Here is a 24,711-nt window from a genome sequence, read left to right on the forward strand (position 1 = left end):
CTCGACAATATAACAGTATTATTAAGCTCCAACAAGCAGTCCAATTTCAAATGATATATCATCCGTTACGGTGGGTGCTAATCTTACGTTTTGCAAATACGGCAACTTTGTTTGCAGTTTCAATGTGTGTCTTAAATGGTGCGGCGATTTTAGATACAATCAAAACATCGACTGGTATTTCTTGGCCGTATATAGTTTGTATCTTCACTGTTGCTTGGTTTAGCTTTTCAATAGAGTTAATCTTATCATCGTCTCTAAATCTAGATAGCGTAATTGCTTCACTTCCTGTGGTTTTCAACTCACATTTCTCTGTAAAATGGTTTGTAATAAATGACCTTGTGGTCCCTTCGTCAAAAAGGATCTTTCCATGAATCGTTTGTTCTTTGTAGCTTAGTGGTGCTATTGCGGTCTTTAATAAAACATTTGGGCGATCACAATTTAAAGATAAATTTATAAAACAGAGGTCTAAGATTCCTCCACGTTATATTTTTGTACTGTACATGTACTACTTGTACTTGAAGTTTCTGTATTACGGTCGTTGTTGTGTAGGATTGTGTGGTGACGTCTTTCACCTTTCATGCAGTTTGATTTAGATTTGCAATCTGTTACGCGGTGTCGTCCTTATCAATTAAAGCACAATTTATCTTCTTTTACAATCTTCATGCGGTCGTTGTGGTCTGTAAATTTGGTACATTCAGACAAAAAGTGGGATTCCGTGCAATAAGCTTGGCAGACTTGATAAGATTTCTGTGGTGAATTAGTCTTTGGCCAATTTTCGCGAGATTTTGTGTTTTTGTAGAAGGTAGCTGTAGCAATAGGACTTTCAAATGTTTTTGTACTTCTACGAGACTTTAAAATTGCCAGATCCTTAAAAATAGATCTCCTAAGATCACCGAGAAACCAATCTGCTCACGTGTCAAGTTTTTGGTATTTCATTAGGCATTTTGTTGAGAATGACTTGTACTAATAACTATGGAAGCGCATATGGTACACCCCTTGCAAAGTTATTTTGTTGCTTATAAGTCGGAATTATTAGTTATGTTGTGTGTTATAAGCTGGAATCTAATCAACATATGGAGTCAACTTGTCAGAATGATGAAGAAATAATTGTATTACAATGTCGACTTGCTAATATAAATATAATGACATCGTAATAAGAAGTCGACATGATGAATTCAACGTGTTAATTGATTAAGTCGACAACTTGTTGATTGAGATGAGGTAAAAGCACGTGACTATTTTGGAAAAACATAGGTCTATTTTTACATTGATTTCCATATTTCGTTTGTTTAATGTGCTTCGGTTGTGTGAGTTATTTTGTATGAAAAGTGGGAACGGCAGTCAAATATCAGAAAAAAGTACTAAAAAAATAACAATATTTCGGACATAAGGGGGATATACCCCCACCGTTTAGTCGGGCCGTGTATTTTCCTTAGTTCTCAAATGGAATCAGTACTATACTTAATTCGTGAAAGATTCCCAGGAACCCCTCTTTCTTTGCCTGAGATTGCTGTTGATTTAAAAAAAAGATTTTTTCTGTAGATGCTTTATCTTGATCTAAAAGATAACTCCTATACAACTATACACGGTTTATAACATAAATGGAGATTTACAAATTTATCAGGACAAACAAGTTTTATTAACTGCAAAAAAAAACTCTCAGAATTGTGCTTCGTGTGTTTTTGTTGTTGGGATCTACAAGTTCCCGGCCATGTCCAATCTGTGTATTATTTCTATTTGTATCTATCTGATGAGTTAAGCCTTTTTCAATTGATTTTTATAGTTCATTCTTATGCTGTAATGTTACACCACTGTCCAAGGTAAGGAGAGGGTTAGGATCCCACTAACATGTTTAACCTCGCCACATTGTATATGTATGTGCCTGCCCACTGTCAGGAGCCTGTTATTTAGTGGTTGTCGTTTGTTGGTGTGTTACATACAGCCTGTGCCAGAGAAGTGATTGAATTGATGTTTCTTTACCGTCAAAATTAGCTACGTTATCGACAAACTTAATTGAGTAGTGACCGAACTATTGGTACTTCAACGTTAAAAAGATTGACAATGCTGACAAACTTTCATGTGTCTATAATCAAGTTTAATACCGATAATATTGAAAATAATTCTAATAATATGAAACTAAATATGTCCATGCACCATTTCGATTGGGCGAAAAGTAGTCATTTCTTCGAAGTCAGAACAGAAAAAAAAAGATTTATGGAAGGACGTCTTGATAGTATTATTTCCTTTACAATTTTACCCAAAACTAAAAGAAATATACTGGTAAACAATACACCTTATCGCTATGTGTCCGCCATTACTGGATATCACACAGCTTCCTGTAAAATTTTGACGTCATAAAACAAAATAGCTGACGCCACAATGGAAAAGTGATTGTTGTATGCGTCAAAAGTTCAAGCGGCCGGGTCGGCCGGCCGATAAGGCTAATAGCGATAAGGTGTATTAAAAATGTGTTTGATAGGATTGAAGTCCTTTATTTTTTCGGACTGAATGTGTACCGTATGTGTGATGGATTTGAATTCAATCAATAACTTTGAAATGTCTTCTCATATGTATACACAAAAGGGAGGACTGGTATTTGTACTTCTGTTAGAATATGTCTTCGTCCGTTTCACATGCCAAATTTTTTTCTAGTACAGTTTAAACGGGAAAATTTTGTTGAGAATTTTTTTTAATATGACAAAATAACGAGCAAAACTATTTCTTGCAATGGCACACACAGAGAACATTTCCGTACATTAAATCTTAGGACAGTCAGAACATTTTAAGGACGCAACAGATCGAAGTACAATTTTAAGTAGTACATAGATGTGCAATAATTCAGCTTCCTGTATATGTTCATGAAGTTCTAAATTTTAAATGTTGATTTCTTTAAAAAAAAAAAACACCATTTTTTACAATAAAAAATCTCAAAATGTCCGTTAAAAATCAAAAAGTTTGACCATGAAAAATCACATATCTAAGAAAAGCAGTCGTTTAATTGATTATAAGAAAGTTTCAGTATATCATGTCAAATTTCTTTAATTTGAGAGTTTTTCTTTAGTTACAAATGTAGCTGTATGTCTGATGGTGAAATAAAAATGAATGTCTCAGAAAGTGGTGAATTAGTTTCCATAAATGACAGATGAATCGGGCCAAGCTTAGTAACTTACAGTAAACAGACTACTGTAACATTGACGCACTCGTCGAACTGTTTAAAAGATTTGTGTTTATGACCAAAAATTTATACACAACTTCATTAAAAATTAATCTGAATTTCATAGCGCGTCGTCACAATAATGAAAGTTATAAAACAAAATCTATAACCAGCAGATCTATACTTCTATAAAGAAAGTATTCTTGTACAAAAGGGTATTTTTTATAAAATGGTCCTAACTATAGAATAGATAGTTTACCACAGAAATCTTAAACGGAAGTTTCGACAATTTTAAACAGAAGAGATTTGAAAATAAATTTAACTTTAAACACTGAAATAATTTTAATACCTCGAAGGTGTTAAGAATAAACCAACAATCTCAATCTTTAAAAGTGTCTTCATTGCACTAACCGACGAGTTCATGTTTACAATAGAAACAGTGGATGTGACTCCAATATATTCATTACCATTGTAGTCATGAATATTTATCGCTTATATTAAATTGATAAAGATTTTATCGAGGTCGCACCAACTGTTTCTACAGCTAAGATCAGTTACAATGTACATCATGGAAGTACTATTGAAAGAAATAACATCGTCGTCACTTCAAAGGTTTCATCTGCGTTACTGCCCATCTTTCGATAACTCGTTAATTGGTTCAATAGCTGGCATGGAAGTTGATTCTCCGCATGTGATCGATCAAATCACAGTCACTTATCGGTCATTTTCGTGTTCACGGAGAATTACAAACAGACAAGGTTTTGTCGTATATACGTGCGAGGTAACCCGAATAGTCCATTCGTTACATTCCGTTGATGTACGCTGCCGAATAGAGTCTTTCGTTCAATTTTTATTTTAGTCCAATTTTTTCCTATTTTTGGTTAGTTTGAGTCTTAATTAATAGTTTAAACCGACACCTATCACATACGAAATTGGAGAACAAGGCTGGGTCATTTTCAATTTTAATATTTACATACAGTTAAAAAACATTTTCGTAAGTTAAGAAGATGATTGTACAAAAAATACGTTTGGACTCCCTTTATTAAATACGAAAAATCTAAGTCTTTCGTGTATTAGTCAATTAAAATATTCACAAATCTAAACGATTCTATCCTTCAATTTAAGTTCTTGATACATAAACTAATTTGTGTAAAAATGAATTTGCCGTAAGACAGATAGATTCAAGTCTATTTCGTCGGTTTGTTATAATTTTTATAATTTAAAAAAATATATATATTTACGAAAATATTATCCCCATTTTAGTTGTCCAGTTTCAATAATGTAATCAATGACATTTATGACATATACATAAATTTAGAATACTTGAAAGTAAATATCCTTCTTTTTCAATCTCGATAAACTTTGCACATTTCAACAGTAAACAAATCTATGTCTAGATTTGCCTACATTATTTGTTCAACATCATGTGAAACCTGATCGATTCATCGGTATTTAACTGTTTAACTCGGGATCCCCTTTTAACCGGAAAATACTTTTAGAACTGTTTAAAACAAACAGTAAAAACCAAAAAATGCTAAATTAAATACAATTTTCCATGCTAAACTGTTGTAGTTTGAACAATTCTCGTCCGTTTTTCAAGTGTTTTTTTTTTTACATCATACGACTTCATCTGAAGGTAGAGATTGTATATGATACAGTGCCACCTTCTCAGTAATAATAAACCTCGGATTTAACACAGGTACCGGACTCGATAAAATCACGTGACTGATAAGAAATTCCAGATGCCATTTTACAACCGCAGTATCACAGATAGTAACCAAAGGGATCTTACCGCTGAGACTATAATTGGATAAAATCATACGACTTTAGTACAGGGCTCTGCAGGCCGTTAATACATGCTAATTAGTCGATGTTATTCCTTTTAGATATTACTTCCATGGTTACATGTAACATGATTTCGTCGATTCGCACGACGAAGCCAATGTCTATGACAGAACACACTTTCTAGATTATGTATTTTTGTTTCCGTCAGTTTGAAAGTATTTGATCATTTCAACTCCTGGCCATAGACCACAATTAAATTCTCTATTAGTTCTTTATAACGTTTTGTTGAATTAAAAAAAAATGCACCTAATCTATTTGTCAATTTTTGTGTGTGTGTAAAGTACAGTTCTAGTCCAAAAATATATCCTACATTCAGAAAGATTGCTCTGCTGTACATGTATTTTACAAATTTAGCCAATACACATCCATACCCCTATGGACAAGTCAAGAGATGTTCCGAAAACTGTAAATATCACCTTTTTGCACCTGGCCTAATCACTCTTTCCATATTAAAGTCAGTTAAAATAAAACATCCAAAAGTTTATTTCAGCTCTCTTCTTTCATTTCCAACCCAGAAAAACTAAGAAATATATGAGAAGGGAAAGAAAAGAAAGAAAGAAAAAATACACTGTAATTAAAGGGAACTAGATCATTAATTGTGGTCTTTGTCTTTCATATTATGTGTCATGAACAAAGACATATGTTCGATTGAATAATGATCCCTCGTAACAAATGATAGAAATTTCGGAGATCCCGTATTTGATCCTTTACCGTTAAAATGAAAATGCCAATGACAGAGGTTGGTTATAAAAAATGTTTTACTGTGTTGAAAAAAAACTTCGACTTAAACAATGACAAGTTGCACGTTGGACATGAAATATTTTGTCGATGAAGAAAAATAAAATTATGTCACTTCTGAAATAAGTTTGTCGATAACGTAACTTATTCTGACGGTAAAGAAACGCCAATTCGATCACTACTGTGTTACGGGTTGTATTTGTTTTTCGTTCACTTTTTGTTCATTAATAAGTTCGTTAGTTTTCTCGTTTGAATTGTTCTACATTTATCATTTCGGGGTCTTTTACAGAGGACTAGCCAGTATAGACTTTGCTCATTGTTGAAGGCCGTACGGTAACCTATAATTGTAAATTTCTGTGTCATTTGGTCTCATATGGAGAGTTGTCTCATTGACAATTATAGCACGTATTCTTTCTTTATACTTATATGAAAATAAGAAGATGTGGTATCATAGCCAATAAGACATCTCTCCAAAACATACCAAATCACTGAGAAGTATGCAGCTTTATGTCACTATATGGTCTTTAACAATGAGCAAAACCCCTACCGCATAGTAAGCTACAGTGGAAATCACTTCTAACCTGTCATTAAATCTGTCAGGAGAACTGTTCTAGAACAGTACGTAGAACTGTCAGCCTGACACCTTTTAGTCAGTTCTAGGTTAGAACTGTTCTAGCTAGAACTGATTTGGAAGTTCTACCTAGAACTGATCCTGACAGTTCTACCCTAGAACTGATCCAGACAGTTCTAGCTAGAACTGACCAGATATTTGGTCAGTTCTACTTCTAGAACAGTTCTACGGTTAGAATTGATTTCTAATTCTACGGCTAAAATTGATTTTTACAAATTCTACGGCCAGAATTGATTTATAAATTCTACGGCTAAAATTGATTTATAAATTCTACGGCTAAAATTGATTTTTATAAATTTTACGACCAGAATTGATTTATAAATTCTACGGCTAAAATTGATTTATAAATTCTGCGGCTAAAATTGATTTATAAATTCTACGGCTAGAGTTGATTTATCAGTTTTAAGAACACTTTGCCTTTATATAAAGGGTTGGGTAAAAAAGCGATTTAAATTATATAGAGTTTGCTATTTTGCCGGTTTTATTTCAGATTTATAATCGAGAAGACTTAGGCAGCAACCATTTGATTTGAGGGGGCTATGTGTTTTTTTGGAAAAAAAAGTTTTAGTTTCCAGTTTTTGGTGAAAAAAAATAATTTGTTTTGGACCCTGAGAAAAAAAAATTATTGTTTCATCCTCAGCTGCCACTATATGTAATGCTAAAATTGAAAGAAAAAAATTGTTTTCGGTTTGTCGCTCAAAAAATAGATTGTTCTTCGCCGAAGTCGAAAAAAAACGTTTGTACAGAAAAAAACCCATAGCCCCCCACCCCACCAGAAAATCAAATGGTTGCCGCCTTAGAGAACATGTTTAACCTGTTAACCCCGCCATATTCTGCATGTATGTGCTTGTTCCAAGTCAGGAGCATGTAATTCAGTGATTTTCTTTTGTTGATGTGTTACATAAATTTTTGTTTTTTTCCCATTTTATGTTTTTGTACATAAATTAGGCCGTTAGTATTAGGGGGGGGGCATTATTATTTGAATTGTTTTACATTTGTTATTCCGGGAGTCAGGATGGCTCATTATCACATAAAAAAATTATCGGACCTCAATAACCAATATAATATCTGTTTACGAGTAGTTTTCATACCACGGACGACCTGTTTAACAAATACCTTTTGACCGCATCAATCTAAACTGCCTTTATTTGCTTTTTCTTTCTGCAAATCTATGTAGGTGCACAGTACTTCAGTTTTAATTTTAAGTCTAGAGGGACTGTAATGTACAACAGGTGCGGATCCAGAGGGGGGGGGGAGTTCCGGGGGTTGGAACCCCCCTTTTTTTGGACGATCAATGCATTTGAATGGGGAAATGTAATTAGAAACCCCCCCCCCCCCCTTTTGTCCTGGGTTAGGAACCTCCCCTTTTTTAAAATGGCTGGATCCGCACCAGTACAAGTAACAGCAATTTTGGAAAAAAAAATGTAATTGTTCACATCAATTTATAGTGCCAGCATGCAGGGGCAGCTAGATCCAGGCTGGGGGTCCAACTATATGCTCCCATTCATATGCATTGATGTTAAAAAAAAAAGTGGGGTTCGAACCCATGGACCCCCTCCCCTTGATCCTCCAATGAGCATGTCCTTGTTTTATTCAAAATATTGAATCATAAACAAATATCAGTAGTTTTTATACTTCAGACTGAGTCGTGACTGCATCAACCAAAACTTACCATATTTGCTTTTTATTATGTAAATCTATATAGCTGCACAGCAATTCAGTTATAATTTTAGTTCGAGAGGGACTGTAGTATATAAATAACTGCAATATTGGAAATCAATGACCATTTTTTCGCATTAATTGAGGGTGCCAGCATTTCCTATTTTTATTCAAAATATCGCATCAGAAACAAATATCAGTAGTTTTCATACCTCAGACTGACTCATGTTACAAAATTATTTGTCTGTATCAATCAAAACTGACCATATTTGACAGCATCAACCAAAACTGACCATATTTGACCATATCAACCAAAACTGCACCATATTTGCTCTTTTTTATACAACTCTTATAGTCGCATAGTAAATCTGTAATATTTTTATGTAAGGATGGAGTGTATTATCATTATAATACAAATGATCTAAATTATAGGATTATTGCATGAATATTGGGGAATATTTTTCCGAGAACTCCGCAACATTCTTCATATGCCTGTCAGAAGTCAAGAGCTGTAGTTCAATGGTTGCTGTTGGTTCATGTGTTTCATATTTGTTTTTTGTAAATTGTTTTGTTATAAATAAGGCCGATACATTTTTCGTTTGAATTGTTTCACTTTTCCACGTAGTGGTCTTTTATAGCCGACTATACGATTTGTTAAAGGCCGTACAACTGCCTGTGATTGCTGACATCCTCTTGATTTAAACTCTGGTAGCTGGTTGTCACATCACATCTCACAACTTTGGCGTCGGCGTCTTCGTCATTTAGATTGTTAGGTTTCCCGCCGATGTAGTTTTGCATGTCATTTCGGATTCTTTCATAGCTTACTATACGGTAAAGGTTTTGCTGATCTCCTTATTTATTTTAGCTAGCGGATCCCTCCCCGTTCTCTTCCTTCGATATAATTTACTGCGATTCTACATAGATACTAGTGAACAGGACAATATGTTTTTGCAGTAATTAAAACTGTTTTGTAAATCTCCATGAATTGTTATAGGAGTTAATATTTTAGATCATACAAGATTTAAAAAAAGGTTTTTTTTGTAGATGCTTTGATTCAATAGATCAAAATGAAGCATCTACAGAAAAAAACACTATTTTGTATGTTACTGAAAAATTGACTTTTTATAGTCAACATTACAATTTTACACTGAAAGCGGCAATCTCATACAACAGATGGTTCTGTTGAATCCTTCACGAATTCATCATTATGATACTGATTCCATTTGAGAACTTAGGAAAATAAACGGCCTGACTAAATAGTGGGGGTATATTCCCCTTTTGTCCGACATATTGTTATTTTCTTAGTACTTTTTTCTGATATTTGACTGCCTTTTCATACAAAATAACTCACACAACCGAAGCACATTAAACAAACGAAATATGGAAATCGATTTAAAAATAGACTTATGTTTTTCCAAAGAATTCACGTGGTTTTACCTCATCTTCAAATAAACAAGTTGTCGACTTAATCAATGAACAAGCTGAATTCATCATGTCGATTTCTTATTACTATGTCATTACATTTATATTAGCAAGTCGAAATTGTAATGCAATTATTTCTTCATCATTCCGACAAGTTGACTCCACATGATGATTAGATTCCAGCTTATAACACACAACATAACTAATAAATCCGACTTATTAGCAACAAAATAACTTTACAAGAGGGTGTACCATATGCGCTTCCATAAATAACGATCCGTACGACTCTTGAGTTTGTCAAAAAGACTCTAGTCCACGTATGTATGTATGTTTCTGTCCTGTCATAGTAACTTCTAAGCTGTGCAAGCGTATTCTTTGGTGCGGGTATGACTAGTAGTGCTTGCATGTACGATTGAATGATTTTATAATTTTGTCAGAATCTTTCATGTACGAGTTCAATAGCTTTGTTGTCGTTTGTGTGCATAAGAGCAAATCCGGCAATAGTGTATGACGCTTATCCTTCTAGTAAAGAATTTAGATAGTTGAACTTTTGAACGTCGGTTAGTGTGCTGTTGTTGTGAATTGCGGAATTGAAAAAATCCCAAAAGGATTGCATTTAAGTACGTTTCCATCAAATGTAGGTAAATTCAATTTCGGTAGTTTGTGAAAGTTGCTGCTATTGACGCTTGAAAATGCGTCCGGTATTTTATGAGTCATCTCTTAAGCCATATGCGGCGCCAAGATTTTGAATGGGTTGCAGTGTCTCATTGTGCAGCCAAAAACCTCTAGCGGCTGCATTTAAATTAGATGTTTGAATGTGAAAAAATTTACGAATTTGGGTATCTTCGTCTCTTATTACATTAAAAGAAGTTTCAAATATTCAGAAAAGAACATATTTGTCGAACAAGTCAAAGAAACAATTAATATACTACCAGCAAGATATAATCTTAAAAAATACGGATTCTTATGCACTGACAATATTTGCCAATTATTAATATAACATTTGTAGCCTTTCTATGAGGTCGATACAGGATATATCACTTAAAGAAGAATTTCGACTTCGGACTTCGTCCCCAGTCGATATACTTCTTTGAGGTCGAATTATCCTTGCAGCTAGTATCATGCTTTATCTTAAAATATAGTTTGTCAGTGTTGTGTAGTTTTGTAATTTTGACAACATTGCGAATGAGAATGGTTTATTTTGTACATTTCGGAGTTTTTGGGTTTATTTTCGCTGAACTAGTATACATTATTGTTGTTTGTAAGCAAGCTAATGCCTAGCTCTGAATGCATACTTTCTCGATACATTGAAGTCCCATTGTTGGCATAAAGCTGTTTTATGCAATTAGGTCGGAGTTTGTCTCTTAGAGACATTACGGTTTTCATTCTCTATCACACGGTCAGTCTGCATATCGTTCAAATTGAGAAAAAAAAATGAAAAAATGAAAAAAACAATATGATGTCAAGACCAAATGGCCTGTATCAAAACACAAAACAAAGTCGCTAAACACAAACAAAAATCACATTGAACCAAAATAGTCCGAAGCTGAATTGTAAAAAGCAATCCTAATACCAACTGATCGTTGAAATAGCAATCCACCAAGCTCTACAATATGATCATACCAAACTCTACAATATGATCATACCGAACTCTACAATATGATCATACCAAACTCTACAATATGATCATACCGAACTCTACAATATGATCATACCGAACTCTACAATATGATCATACCGAACTCTACAATATGATCATACCAAACTCTACAATATGATCATACCAAACTCTACAATATGATCATACCAAACTCTACAATATGATCATACCGAACTCTACAATATGATCATACCAAACTCTACAATATGATCATACCGAACTCTACAATATGATCATACCGAACTCTACAATATGATCATACCGAACTCTACAATATGATCATACCGAACTCTACAATACGATCATACCGAACTCTACAATATGATCATACCGAACTCTACAATATGATCATACCGAACTCTACAATATGATCATACCGAACTCTACAATATGATCATACCGAACTCTACAATATGATCATACCAAACTCTACAATATGATCATACCAAACTCTACAATATGATCATACCAAACTCTACAATATGATCATACCGAACTCTACAATATGATCATACCAAACTCTACAATATGATCATACCAAACTCTACAATATGATCATACCAAACTCTACAATATGATCATACCAAACTCTACAATATGATCATACCAAACTCTACAATATGATCATACCAATCTCTACAATATGATCATACCAAACTCTACAATATGATCATACCAAACTCTACAATATGATCACAGCAAACTCTACAATATGATCATACCAAACTCTACAATATGATCATACCGAACTCTACAATATGATCATACCAAACTCTACAATATGATCATATCAAACTCTACAATATGATCATACCAAACTCTACAATATGATCATACCAAACTCTACAATATGATCATACCAAACTCTACAATATGATCATACCAAACTCTACAATATGATCATACCAAACTCTACAATATGATCATACCAAACTCTTTTATTGAATTTGTTTTAGATAATTTTATTTCATGGTGCAAATTATGATAACATGAATAAATATAAGAGGAATTAGAATGATTTCCAATGAGACAACTTCCACCACAAACCAAACAACAATGACAATATCAAATAAAGGTCACATTACGGCCTTCAACAAAAAGTAAATCCCGTACTACATAGGCAGCTGTTCATGGCCCCGAAACCCTTCTCTTTTTAGTGAAAAACGATGAATATTAACGTCATTTATAATGAATCAAACTTTGATGAGATGATTAAAGTTGTTAATTTTTCTTCTCGACAATATCATGAATATCTGTATTAATTTTGGCAATATAAACTATCGATACATTGTGTGTTTTCATATGGGCACTTATCGCGTCTTTTACCTTGTCTGGTGTGATTAGTTTAAATCAAACATGTGAATAAGCATTTCTCAAAAAGATATTTTCATGTATAAATCTTACAGAAGTAGAAACGATATAGTTTCAAAAGTAAAAACTAATAAATGACAGATAAGATGTTACATCTTGAAAAAGATATGTGTTAAGGAAATTCATTTAACGATGATAAAACGTATGTGTTCTGGTTATTCTTGTTATTACATGCTGTATCATACATGTATAATCCTTATCGCTTACGTCATAATGATAATATAAACAGAATACAACTTTATTTAATCATTTATTGGAAGAGAATCACAATTTATATTTTCCTGATCATCATGACAGATCTTGATATTGTACCACTCCAATCCATCTTTCCAAAAGGTCTGTTAAGGTTCGCATTATAACACCCACTATGATACCACCATGGTCCTTGATAATAAGAGGCACAATGTATGCCCCATGTGTCATTGTCCTGATCTTTAGCACTAAACTTATCTCCATTAGGATATTTCAACTTATCCACTGAAAGTAAATGAAACAATTGTGATTAAAATACAAAAACCTTAATAACACAAAACACAAGGAGTGTGTAGTATGTAACTTTTGATCCAAAGTAATAATTTCGATGATATATAGAGACGACATGGACAGTGTGTAATGCAGTTAAAAACTATACGTCGACAAAGTACGTCTATGAAATGGCTGCCATTGTTCATTGTAAGACTGGGCATATTTGAAAATGTCAGAACAATGGTTGACCTTGAGCGTAGTCACGCATCTGTCGAAAAAAGTACCATCTATTTCTGTTGTTATTTAACTTTTGTTTATTTGATTTGTAACAAAAAGCTAAACGTTAAGCAAAAAAAAAAAAACAAACCAAACGACAAACAATCACGCAATTTACGGAGTGTCATTTTTAATCTGTCCTCCTCATAACTTTGTTGGAGCAGTTTCTGCGTTAGGATTTACAACAAATACAACAGATCAACATATATACAGTGATATTAGCAATACATTTGAATATATATATTTATTTATAGCAATAAACATTGTTGTATATTTATTTGTTATATTAATATGAATAGAAGAGAAAAAAACATACGGAAGAAAATATATTTAGAGTTAAATGTTTATGTATCACTGTGTGGCCCTTGAGAATTGTAAAGAATTTTATAAAAAAGAAAGAGGTAATAATATCCGGTAAGATTTGCAGTAAATAATAAATTTTGCTATCAGATACAATAATATTTTATGTTAGTATTGACAATAAGTACCTGTATAAAAACAAATGACAAATTGAATTATAAAAATAAATCTTTAAAGGCATTCCACATGGTATCAAAGTGCTTTTGTCTCTTATTTTTGACTGCCATTTTTTTTCTAAATTGTACATTCTAGCTTTTCTTTAATGGCACTGATCAGTGAAAGATCTTTTGAAAAACATCTACTGTTATGTATATATTGTTTCATGTATAGAAATGTCATATTATATGGGTCACCGTTTCGAACTTTTGATATACCCCCAAAAATAAAATTCAACTTATTCAATGGTAGGCTTACCCCACCAAATAAGAACCAATAGTCAATATCTTGTAAAAAAGTTGGATAATCTCACAATTCCACAGAATATGTTTAATTATTTCATCTTCTAATTTACAAAAAGTACATAGAGGGTTATCGATAAGTTTGATTTTACATAACAATTTATTTGTGGCAAGAATTCTATGGTTGATTATGTATTGAGGTCACTGTAGTTTAGTATTGACAGTGACGGTCAAAGTAGTTTGAAAATGTGCTTCCAAATGAGATCTTCACTTAATATTTGACTCCACTGCAGTTGTCCTGTTGGAGTCACATTGTTACTAATGAATATTTTGTACATAACTTTTTCTATTTTTAAAAAAGACTTGTAAGCACAACATAACTTATATGTTGTTTTTTTTAATAATTTCCTGTTGTTTTAATAGCTTAAATAACACTCATGTATTCCAAAAAAAAATTACATTGATATGATAACATTGCTGTATGAAATAAAACATCCATTTTCATCTATCACATCATTAAGATATTGTAAACCATGATTAAACTAATGTTGATAAAAAGAACAGGTTGATTACCAATTCTGATCATTTTGTTAAATCAAATAGGACTTGATAAACAATATTTGTAGTCCCTATTTCTTTCTTTATCAGTAATCATTTCCAATGCTCTGAATACATCTTTCCAAAAACTGTTTTTAATATATAAACTAACTTGTTTGATATAGAATATTGTAAACTATGATTAAACCAATGTTGATAAAAAAAACCAGGTTTATTACCAATTCTGATCATTTTATTAAATCAAATAGGACTTGATAAACAATAAATATAGTCCCTATTTCTTTCTTTATCAGTAATCATTTCCAATGCTCTGAATATATCTTTCCAAAAACTGTTTTTAATATATAAACTAACTTGGTTGATATAGTGAATTGCACAATTAAAAAGTACATGTAATATTGATATTAATATTGTTGAAAAGTTGTCGCATTGGCAACTATACCACTGATTGAACTTTTTATTCCTATATTTTTGATACATGATATACTTTAAATAGAGTTCATTTAACCTTTAAATTATGTAGCGGATTACTCTGATCGGGTTGCTGGTTGATGGAGGATATGGGAATTAATGTTATATAAAATATTGACGTTAATACTTATTTACCTGCGTTTCCTGAATAATTACCGACTGTTAACTTGTACTTTGAAGCAGCGTCTCCAATACTGAAAATTCTGTAAACAGCATATTTCTTGTTATTTCTTTTATCAACCATATCTATCCGGAGTTCGTTTTTTCCACTGGCTGTCAGGGTATGCACGTAATTGTTTCCTACATTTACAAAGAAAGACAATGTTCATTAATAGGAAAAATACACAGACGATACCAATAGGACATTCATAACTTTTGGTCAACGAAACATGACAACCAAAGACAAAACAAAAACAAACGATAAAATGACCAGGTCCAGTAAACACAGAAGATGTGGCGTTGGAAACTGTTTCTCTCATTATTTTATACGCTATTCAGAACACCGTAATCCTTCTTTATAAATGCTCGGCAAACAAATGTCTTCTGTTTTTTATAACGGTCACATTTGTACATGTCGTCACAATAACAATTTCAGAGGAAAGATAGAAACTAGGACGTCATAATTGATTTCGACAAATGACAAACTGAGATAAAACGATTGATTACATAAACAAAAAGAACAGTTATTATTTTCTGTAGAGAAACATGTGAGTGTTTTGTACACAATTAAAAAAGTTAACATGTTTATAAAACCTTGATAGATCAACAAAATGATCAATATATTGTACGTATAAATCATTCATATTGCATTATTTTCGGTATGATCTTTTAATGCATTAAATAGATTAAAGGAAATCACTAACGTAAGTAAAAAAAGCATAAAATTATGAAGCTGGTATCTTAATCTTGTCACTGATAATGAATATTTGATCTGATAGTCTACCATAAAAGTTGTATTTTTTTCAAATAAGAAATCATATAATATGCAATACTACATTTTTTCCCTGCGAAATATGTATTTTTTTTTACAATCACGTATTAGAAAAAGAACTATTGTAACAAGGCCAAACTATGAAAATTTAAATGTACATTTACATTTATATAATCCTGGTACTTTTGATAACTATATACATACCAAACCAGAATTCTCCATTTATGTTACCAAACCCAATTTCACATTCCAACCAGTTCTGATTAAAGTCAACTGATCCATCAAATCTTTTCTGAATAACCTAAATAGTATGAATAAATATGAACTGTGAAATATTATATAATAATAGGTATACATCAATCATTTTCACTTATTGTGTTAACACATGCATACATGTTTGTTTTAATTGTTACGTTGAAACATATTTGCATAGATAAGGTAATCACTATTGGTATACTAAGCATTATAGTTCTTTAAAATGCGAACCGTAATAAGGATTTCATACTATGTCAGTGTTTACTACGTTTCTACTGTATGTCTTGAAGGATTAGAAAAAAAAACACTCCTAGAAGGGGAATGTTTATAATGAAGGACGACAAGCTCAATGTGAAAGGAAGGATTATACTGCGGTTGAACTAGTAAAAACGTCGACTTACAATTTTTCACAAACTGTTCAATATGATTTGTAGCTTGATATGGAATTTTTAATTTTTTTAAAAGCTCCAATAACAATCGCGGTAGTTATCAAAATATGCAATAAAATACATGCGGAAGTGATTTTGAATAAAATTCTAAAATATCTAGAGAAATTGATTATTTGTGATTATAAACTAAAAAAGTAGTCGACATGCTGAGTTTCCTGGCACAAATTTTTTTAAACTGACTTTGTTAGCATATAAATCGTGTTAATTACAATACAAAACTAGAAACAAAGTTTGACGTACTGTCCATCCTCCGCCGTCTGTAGACATATCACAATAAGCCTGGACAGACTTTTCGCCGTTGGGATATATTGTGTACACACCACTTTCCAGCGCCTGATTGCTGTTCTTTTGTATATCTGTGCAGTCTCTATTCTTTCTCTCTTGATTTGATTCTGTATCTTAAAAAATAAACCACACGATGGCATCACGATTGGTAATTTGTTAAAACAAAATGTAGTATTTTTGTAATAAAAATAAATATGAATAAAAAACAAACGCTTTTAAAATTGTAACACGATGATGACTGCTGTACCCATATTTTAACTATTTTATTTATTATGTCTGTTTAGTTAACGCATCATTGTAAATATACGGAATGAGACTGTCATCAAAGTGAGACGGTTAGCGCTATAAAACCATGTTTAATCCACCATTTTCTACATTTGAAAATGCCTGTACCAAGTCAGGAATATGACAGTTCTTGTCCAGTCGATTTGATGTGTTTTGTTATTTGATTTTGCCATGTGATTATGGACTTTTCGAATTGATTTTCCTCTAAGTTCAGTATTTTTGTGATTTTACTTTTTAATTTCATATTTCGTATTTCTGTCATCTCTTCGTTATCTGTAATATCTAGTATTGCTGTCATTATCTGCACATTCATAATACATTTGTTCAATCATTCAAATAAACTCATCATATATACCAGGATTGGAATTTTATATTTACGCAAGATGGGCGTATCGTCTACAAAAGACTTAGGTAGAAAATTCTTAGTATTTCAAAAATTCTAAGTTTTGTTGTCAGTTAATTTATAATTATGAACATATCGATGACAACTCAAGTCAACACAGAAGTGCTGACTACTGGGTTGGTGATACCCTTGGGGAAATAAATCTCCAACATCAGTGGCATCGACCCAGTGGTTGTAAATGAACTTATCATAGATACAAGGATTGAAATTTTATATTTACGACAGACACGCGTTTCGTCTAAAAAAGACTCATCAGTCACGCTCGATCAAAAATATTAAAAAGGCCAAATAAAGTACGAAGTTGAAGAGCATTGAGGACCCAAAAATTCCTAAAAGTTTTGTCAAATACAGCAAGGTAATCTATTCCTGAGGAAGAAAGTCCTGAGTATTTCAAAAATTCTAAGTTTTGTTATCAGTTAAATTTATAATTATGAACATATCAATGAATACTCAAGTAAAAACAGAAGTGCTTACTACTGGGTTGGTGATACCCTCGGGGAAATAGATCTCCATCAGCAAAAGACTTATCAGTGACGCTCGAATTATGTTTCCCTTCATGCAAATTTAATACATGGCCCTTTTTCAAATTTTCTATTCGAGCGTCACTGATGAGTCTTTTGCAACGAAACGCACGTCTGGCGTAAATATAAAATTTCAATCCTGGTATATATGATGAGTTTATTCATGATCTTTTTTTTAATGTGCACACATATCCTGTTGAATGATTAATATACATTTTGCGTCGAGTCATGAGACAACAAATGTAATGCATGTTTAGGACGAGACTATAAGTTAAGCATCATTTAAGCCATAACAATTATTCTCTCCATTCAGACAATCGCTTTTGATAGCTATATTATTTTTTCATTTCTTTAGAATTATGTTATTTTAATTTGTCGTTGAGATTTTAGTCAATGGTAACACATTATATGTAACGTCACTTGTAACCTGCATTTTTGATTGGATAAAAAAGCAATTGTCAATCCCTATCAATTAAATTTGCGTTCAAGTGTACCTGTCACATGCAGGATTAAAACTAACAACATCAGTGTTGACCATCGAGACCCCTGGGTTCCGTTCGCCAGGAATGGTGAACAGATGTTTTTAAACACAACCGATGGCCATTGCAGTTTGCCAATTAAACTGATCTTCAGATATAACAAAATCGATCTTTTAGATTATTAATTTAATACTAAACAGAACACAATAAACTTGCGGAAAAGATGGTATGCAAAAAAAGTTTGAATACCAAACTGCTATAACATTAACAAAATGTTGTTGCTTGGAATTAATTCAAACAGGATGACATATTATGATTCTTGTAGAATAAACTTCATACTGAAGTTTATTTTTCCAGAATTTGAAATATAGTTTGCACATGTTGTTATGAAAGGGCATACATAGACAGTGGACATGACGTAAGTATCTTCTCGGCCATATGTTGTTATGAAATGTGACTACCTAGACAGTGGATATGGTGTAAGTATCTTCTCGATCATATGTTGATTTTGAGGTTAGAGGAAATAGAGCTACTCTTGTATGTGCAAATGTGTAAGACAAACATTTCAACCATTCAAATGAATGCATTGTATATATCACTCAACAACTCCGATGTATACAGGGTAGGGTTTGACGCCAACAAACTAGTTTAACCATGACACATTCTGTATTAGACATGTTCAACATAAGCCGATAACGAAACTGAAACCGAAACCGATATCGAAACCAAAACTAATAGTGAGGAAAATGGAAAACGTTTCTAATTTTGATTAACCCAGGAGTAGATTACCTAAGCCGTATTTAGCACAACTTTTTCGAGTTTTGGGTCCTCAATGCTCTTCAACTTTGTATTTGTTTGGCTTTTTAACTATTTTGATCTGAGCGTCACTGATGAGTCTTATGTAGACGAAACGCGCGTCTGGCGTATAAAATTATGATCCTGGTACTTTCGACTAGTAACTATCAACCCTTTAAATCCTTTATATTGTTTGAAATTTGAATACATTATATAAAGCATTACTTCAATTAATAATTCTCATGAATCCATAAAAAGCAAAGTTACATTCAACCATTATTAAATACACTAATTCAAGAAATCTAAAATTTAAGATCCTGATACAATTTATTTATGATGTACATTTATCATAAACTTTAGGAGGGTTCGTCGCAGGGAAGAGCTGCACATAGTTCTACAATAGGTGCAATATCATTCTGACTATTTCTATATAAAGAGCCTTTTATTTATAAATATTTCTTATCTTATAGAATGTTCTAAATAAAATCTTCTCGTAGACAAATTTGCGTTGATCGACGATTATAGCATTTTGATTGCGTAACTGCCTTACATTATGTGGTGTTGCATTAGGATGTTCAGATGGATATATGGTATCGCCAAAAAATTAAAAATCACGAGGAAAAGGTAATATCTCGCGTGGAACGATTACATCCATATCAAAATGGATTGGGCTCGAAAGTCTTTTCTACATCCAATGAATTGAGAAACTATTTAAAAATTATAACATTACTCTATTCATTTCAATTTGACCTCTTTTTTTTGTGAAAAAAAAAACTATGGTTGTAAAGTCTCAATATTATTTTGAAAATCGAATATAATTATATCAAATAAATATAAGCTATTTGTTCATCACATTTTAGATATTTCCGACAAAGCATTTAATGGAATATATCCAACACTTACGGAATCAATAAGATTTTGTTTGGATGCAAAAGTTCATGCAGACCTTTCAATATGTTATATATCGAGCGCACCAGGTTGAATTTATATTTCAACACGAATTTGTTAACATGTATAAATCGTTCAAAATGACTTCGAAGGTTAATTATAAATTAATTCCTATTGCAAATACTCTTAATACTTTCGTAATTTTTTATCTGTCAATCTTGCTGATCTCGTTTTTGTTTAGTTTCTTCTTTTTCTTTCCTGAAGTACACTGGCAATTGTAAAATATTACACCTATTCTAGAATTTTGGTTCTTACTTTCGACGAAACTTGTTTCGTAATTAATGCATACCATACATCAATTTGTATCTACATTTTAATTGTATGCTACTTGGATTAGTATATTTAATACTCGCTGAATTAATTTTTTTGGATAGATTCGTGCAAGTTGTTAAATGGAAGTCATACTCCATCTAGTGTATAAATATTCAAATTTCAAACAGTATAAAGCAGTAAAAGGGTTGAACTAACTAAACATTATATATTTACGATTTATCTCACTACTATTTTTGGTTTCGGTTTCGATATCGGCTTATGGTGATTATGTCTATTAAGTCTTTCAGAATTTTACGTCTTCAATAATCTACAACTTTATACTTAATTTAAACCTTTAAACTTTTTAATTAAAGCGTCACAGCTGGGTAGCGGAACCACGCGTCTGGCATTCAACATGGTAAGCCTGGTATCTCTCATAACAGACACACATGTTTGGCATACAACATGTTTAGCTTGGTATCTCTCGTGGCAGACACACGTGTCTGGCATACAACATGTTTAGCTTAGTATATCTCGAGGCAAACACACGTGTCTGGCATATAACATGTTTAGCTTTGTATGTCTAGTGGCAGACACACGTGTCTAGCATACAACATGTTTAGCTTGGTATCTCTCGAGGCAGACACACGTGTCTGGCATATAACATGTTTAGCTTTGTATGTCTCGTGGCAGACACCGACATCATGGGCATATCAAACTAGATGTTTATATGATAACACCGTAAGATGGGACCCGAGGGACGTCAATGTTATACAAAAAATCAATGAACCAAACGGAAAAAAAGTTCTGCTTTTTTATCAGTGTTTCAAATTTGAAACGGGTATATAAAAATCCAATAGAGGACATATATTGCAGTTGATATCTGAATATCTAGATATAGGTTTCTGTAAAGGAGTTTGTCCGGTAAGGGCTGATTTGGTCTCAAATTTCAGGTTGATCTGATGAAAGATTTTGAAACATTTTAAACACCTAAGTGTCTACTTCAGTCGATTCAATTAGGTTATGTGAGATATTTGAACTCATTCTATCACGAAATATGCTCACATTCAAGCTTAAATATGAAAATTATAACAAATATGCCATAAAGTGTTACTTTTCAGATGATTCTTTTTTTGTTGATCAAAAATGAAAGTGGCCGCATCCGTGTTGACTATAAACCTTTATATATGTTATGAATTACATCAAATACAACTTTTTTTTTAAACATAAAGAAAAATGCATATGCGGCCCCTTCGATTTTTAAATGCTAAAATGTCGAAGATTTCAGTAATCGGAATGACTTAATGATGCTAGTTCCCGGTATATGTGCATTTGATTGTCAAAAACAGCCGATATTTATGTGGCAGACGTATTCTTCTTTTTAATAAATAGTTAAAAGTTTACATTTTAACAATTTTGTAAAACTGATATATTTTGGGACCAAAAATGATTCTTACTGGACCTACTCATTTTGAAAGAATATTTAGAGAACTCGTTGTAATTTAACGAAGCGGTATTGATAGTATAATATCCTGTAGTTTCCAATATGTCGAACTAGAACTAGTTCTGTCTTACTCATCTTTTTAACACATTTAGGCGAGATGTCGATGATTTTATCGAAACTAATTCCAAGGGCCTATTCAGGAGTTAAGAAGAAATAAGAGAATAAGTGGAAGATTGTATATCACACTTCATAATAATTCGGTGTTTTCCCCCTGTAAGTTATCTTTTGACTACTTTCCTCATGTTTCTGCTTCCTTATTGTGATGAAAGTTAAGAATACAAGCTTCTGCATCAATCGAAAGTAATGCATTTGCATATGATCCTTGCGTGCACAGAAAAATTATATGTAGATCTCCAGTGCATTTACGTTTTTATATTTGTTAAAAGTAGCATGCACGAATGTAAAACATAACATTAAATGACTAGTACATAAAGTTCTAACTGCTAACACATGTCGCTATTGAGTTAAGACATTACGAATGAGAATATAAATACATCTTCTCATGTTTATACATATAAAACAAACCTTTGAAAGTTAGTTATCGAGAAAGATCATCTTTTTAGCATCCTTGTTGAAATTGAAGAAAATAACAAAGTAATATTTACAGGATTGATTGACAGTTACCTTACCATTATAAAGTTAAGCATAATTTATTCTATCAAAGTTGAAAACCAATCATAATATGACAAACGTTAATGAAAAAGTTGGTTGAAAAAATGAAACTCATCTACATGTATATAAAAATATTCGTTATTTTGGTGACAATAATTTAAAAGAAAAATGAATGAGAATATATGATCGAATGATTATTTTCCCGCAGTCGTTTGTGTGCTATTATTGTCCACCTGTCACAGTTATAGCTGATATTTGAAAAAAACAGAAACAAAAATTAAAATCAGTACAACCTAACTTCAAAACCAAATCTTTATATTTATGAAACAATTTAGTAGAGGTTTTAGGTAAGTTGTAGGTACTAAATCCCTGACTGATTAATTTACTAGAAATACATAGATTACGTTCATTCAAATCAAAATCGTCACAACAGACACAGGCATAGCAATTGAGTCAAAGAATCATCACCATAAAAAAGAGAAAAATAACAATAGGGAACCATAAATCATCCCGTTTGTCGTAAATATTAAAGTGGAGTTTCCCGAGTTGAACTTAAATATCTTAACCTAGGACATCACCGTTATTACCGTCTAATTTTGATTTATTTAAAGTAAGTTTCTTTGGGTAAATTTTAGCAGTTTATTTTAAATTATTATTGATTATTTAACAAATAAATATCATCAAGATAACGGTAAGTGTTGTTGAATGTATCAATCAAACTGGTCGTTGTTGCGGTTGGGCATACATTTAAACTATGATTCATAACAGTATAAAAACAATAAATGAATGATTATTTAGAGTTCCCCTTTGTATTATGCTTGCTTACAAATTTATCACGAAGCATACCTGGTTTGTCAATACAGTCTGTAATGTTGTCCTCGGACCTTTGTAACTCTTCTAACTTGTCGACATCATTCCTCAGATGGTCTATAGTTTCATTAAGATGATTAATCTCCGCGTTAGTATCAGTTAGTGCTCGTTGCTGTTCGTTAGTGTTTTCATGTAACACGTTGATATCACATGACAATTGACGCCTTTCGTTTTCAATTTTATTTGTCAGAAACTGATTTTCACTTTTAAGTGAAAAAATTTCGTTTTCGTTTTTAATAACTCTTTTCAGTAGCTCATGCATATTGTCTTTCAACACATTAATGTCCGATTGGATGCTCTTCTTCTCCTTTTTGACCGCTTCCACAGCACTTTGTGTACTAGGACCAAACACATCACCGTTGCAGATACATAACAGAAAAGATAATATCACTACTACCATGAACTCCATTTCGAAAACTTCTTCTTGTAAAAATGTATTCAAGATTTCAAGAACACGCAGACAACTTAACTGTTTGTGTCAAAATGAACCAACGATAGTGTAATGACTTAAAGGGAGGGACAATATTATATTACAATTAATGCATTGTATTATATTTTTTCCTCATATAAATATTTGAGAAGCTGTACTTACACAATGCTTTTTGTAAGACATTTCCTTTGTTTGAAGGGCGTCCTTGAAAATCTTACACTGAGAACACTTTAAAGTATTAATAAAGTTATTTTGGTGTTATTTACAAAATAGCTTGAATTGGTTTGTTTAAAAAAATAGCTTTTTTAAAGTAAATTATACATTTATGTTAACTGTGGTTACACTAAATTAACTTAGCAGTTTGTAAAATGCTATAATTTTCAACAATCTACTATTTTATTTCATTACTTGTGAATTTCATGGATAATGATTGACGGACATTAACATTTACCCTTCTGAAGCATCGGTGATTTACTCCTGTTTTTCGTTGATTTTAAGATATGCTTAGTTTATTTCTTTTTCAACATAGTATTTTTCATTAAGTATTGTTTGTCTTGTTGACGTTTTTCTTTTTTTTTTGTATAATTGCATTTGTCAGTTCTTTCGACTTAGAGTTTAATAATCGATTTGATATCTCTAGCCTCTGTTTCAAAATGGAAAACAAAAAATGGAATAATTATAATA

The 24,711-nt window shown here is 32.1% G+C and overlaps 1 protein-coding gene across 1 annotated transcript; it reads right to left on the reverse strand.

Moving 5' to 3' along the window:
- Nucleotides 1–12,714: 12,714 nt before the first annotated feature.
- Nucleotides 12,715–24,112, reverse strand: LOC143053453 (fibrinogen-like protein A). Its single transcript, XM_076226240.1, has 5 exons — nucleotides 23,574–24,112; nucleotides 16,884–17,041; nucleotides 16,144–16,240; nucleotides 15,144–15,308; nucleotides 12,715–12,957 (listed from the first exon to the last, which is right to left on the reverse strand). The coding sequence occupies exons 1-5, from the start codon at nucleotides 24,004–24,006 to the stop codon at nucleotides 12,752–12,754; spliced, it is 1,059 nt and encodes a 352-aa protein (XP_076082355.1). The 5' UTR covers nucleotides 24,007–24,112; the 3' UTR covers nucleotides 12,715–12,751.
- Nucleotides 24,113–24,711: the final 599 nt, after the last annotated feature.

Source organism: Mytilus galloprovincialis, chromosome 12, assembly GCF_965363235.1.
Source record: "Mytilus galloprovincialis chromosome 12, xbMytGall1.hap1.1, whole genome shotgun sequence".
Lineage (NCBI taxonomy): Eukaryota > Metazoa > Mollusca > Bivalvia > Mytilida > Mytilidae > Mytilus > Mytilus galloprovincialis.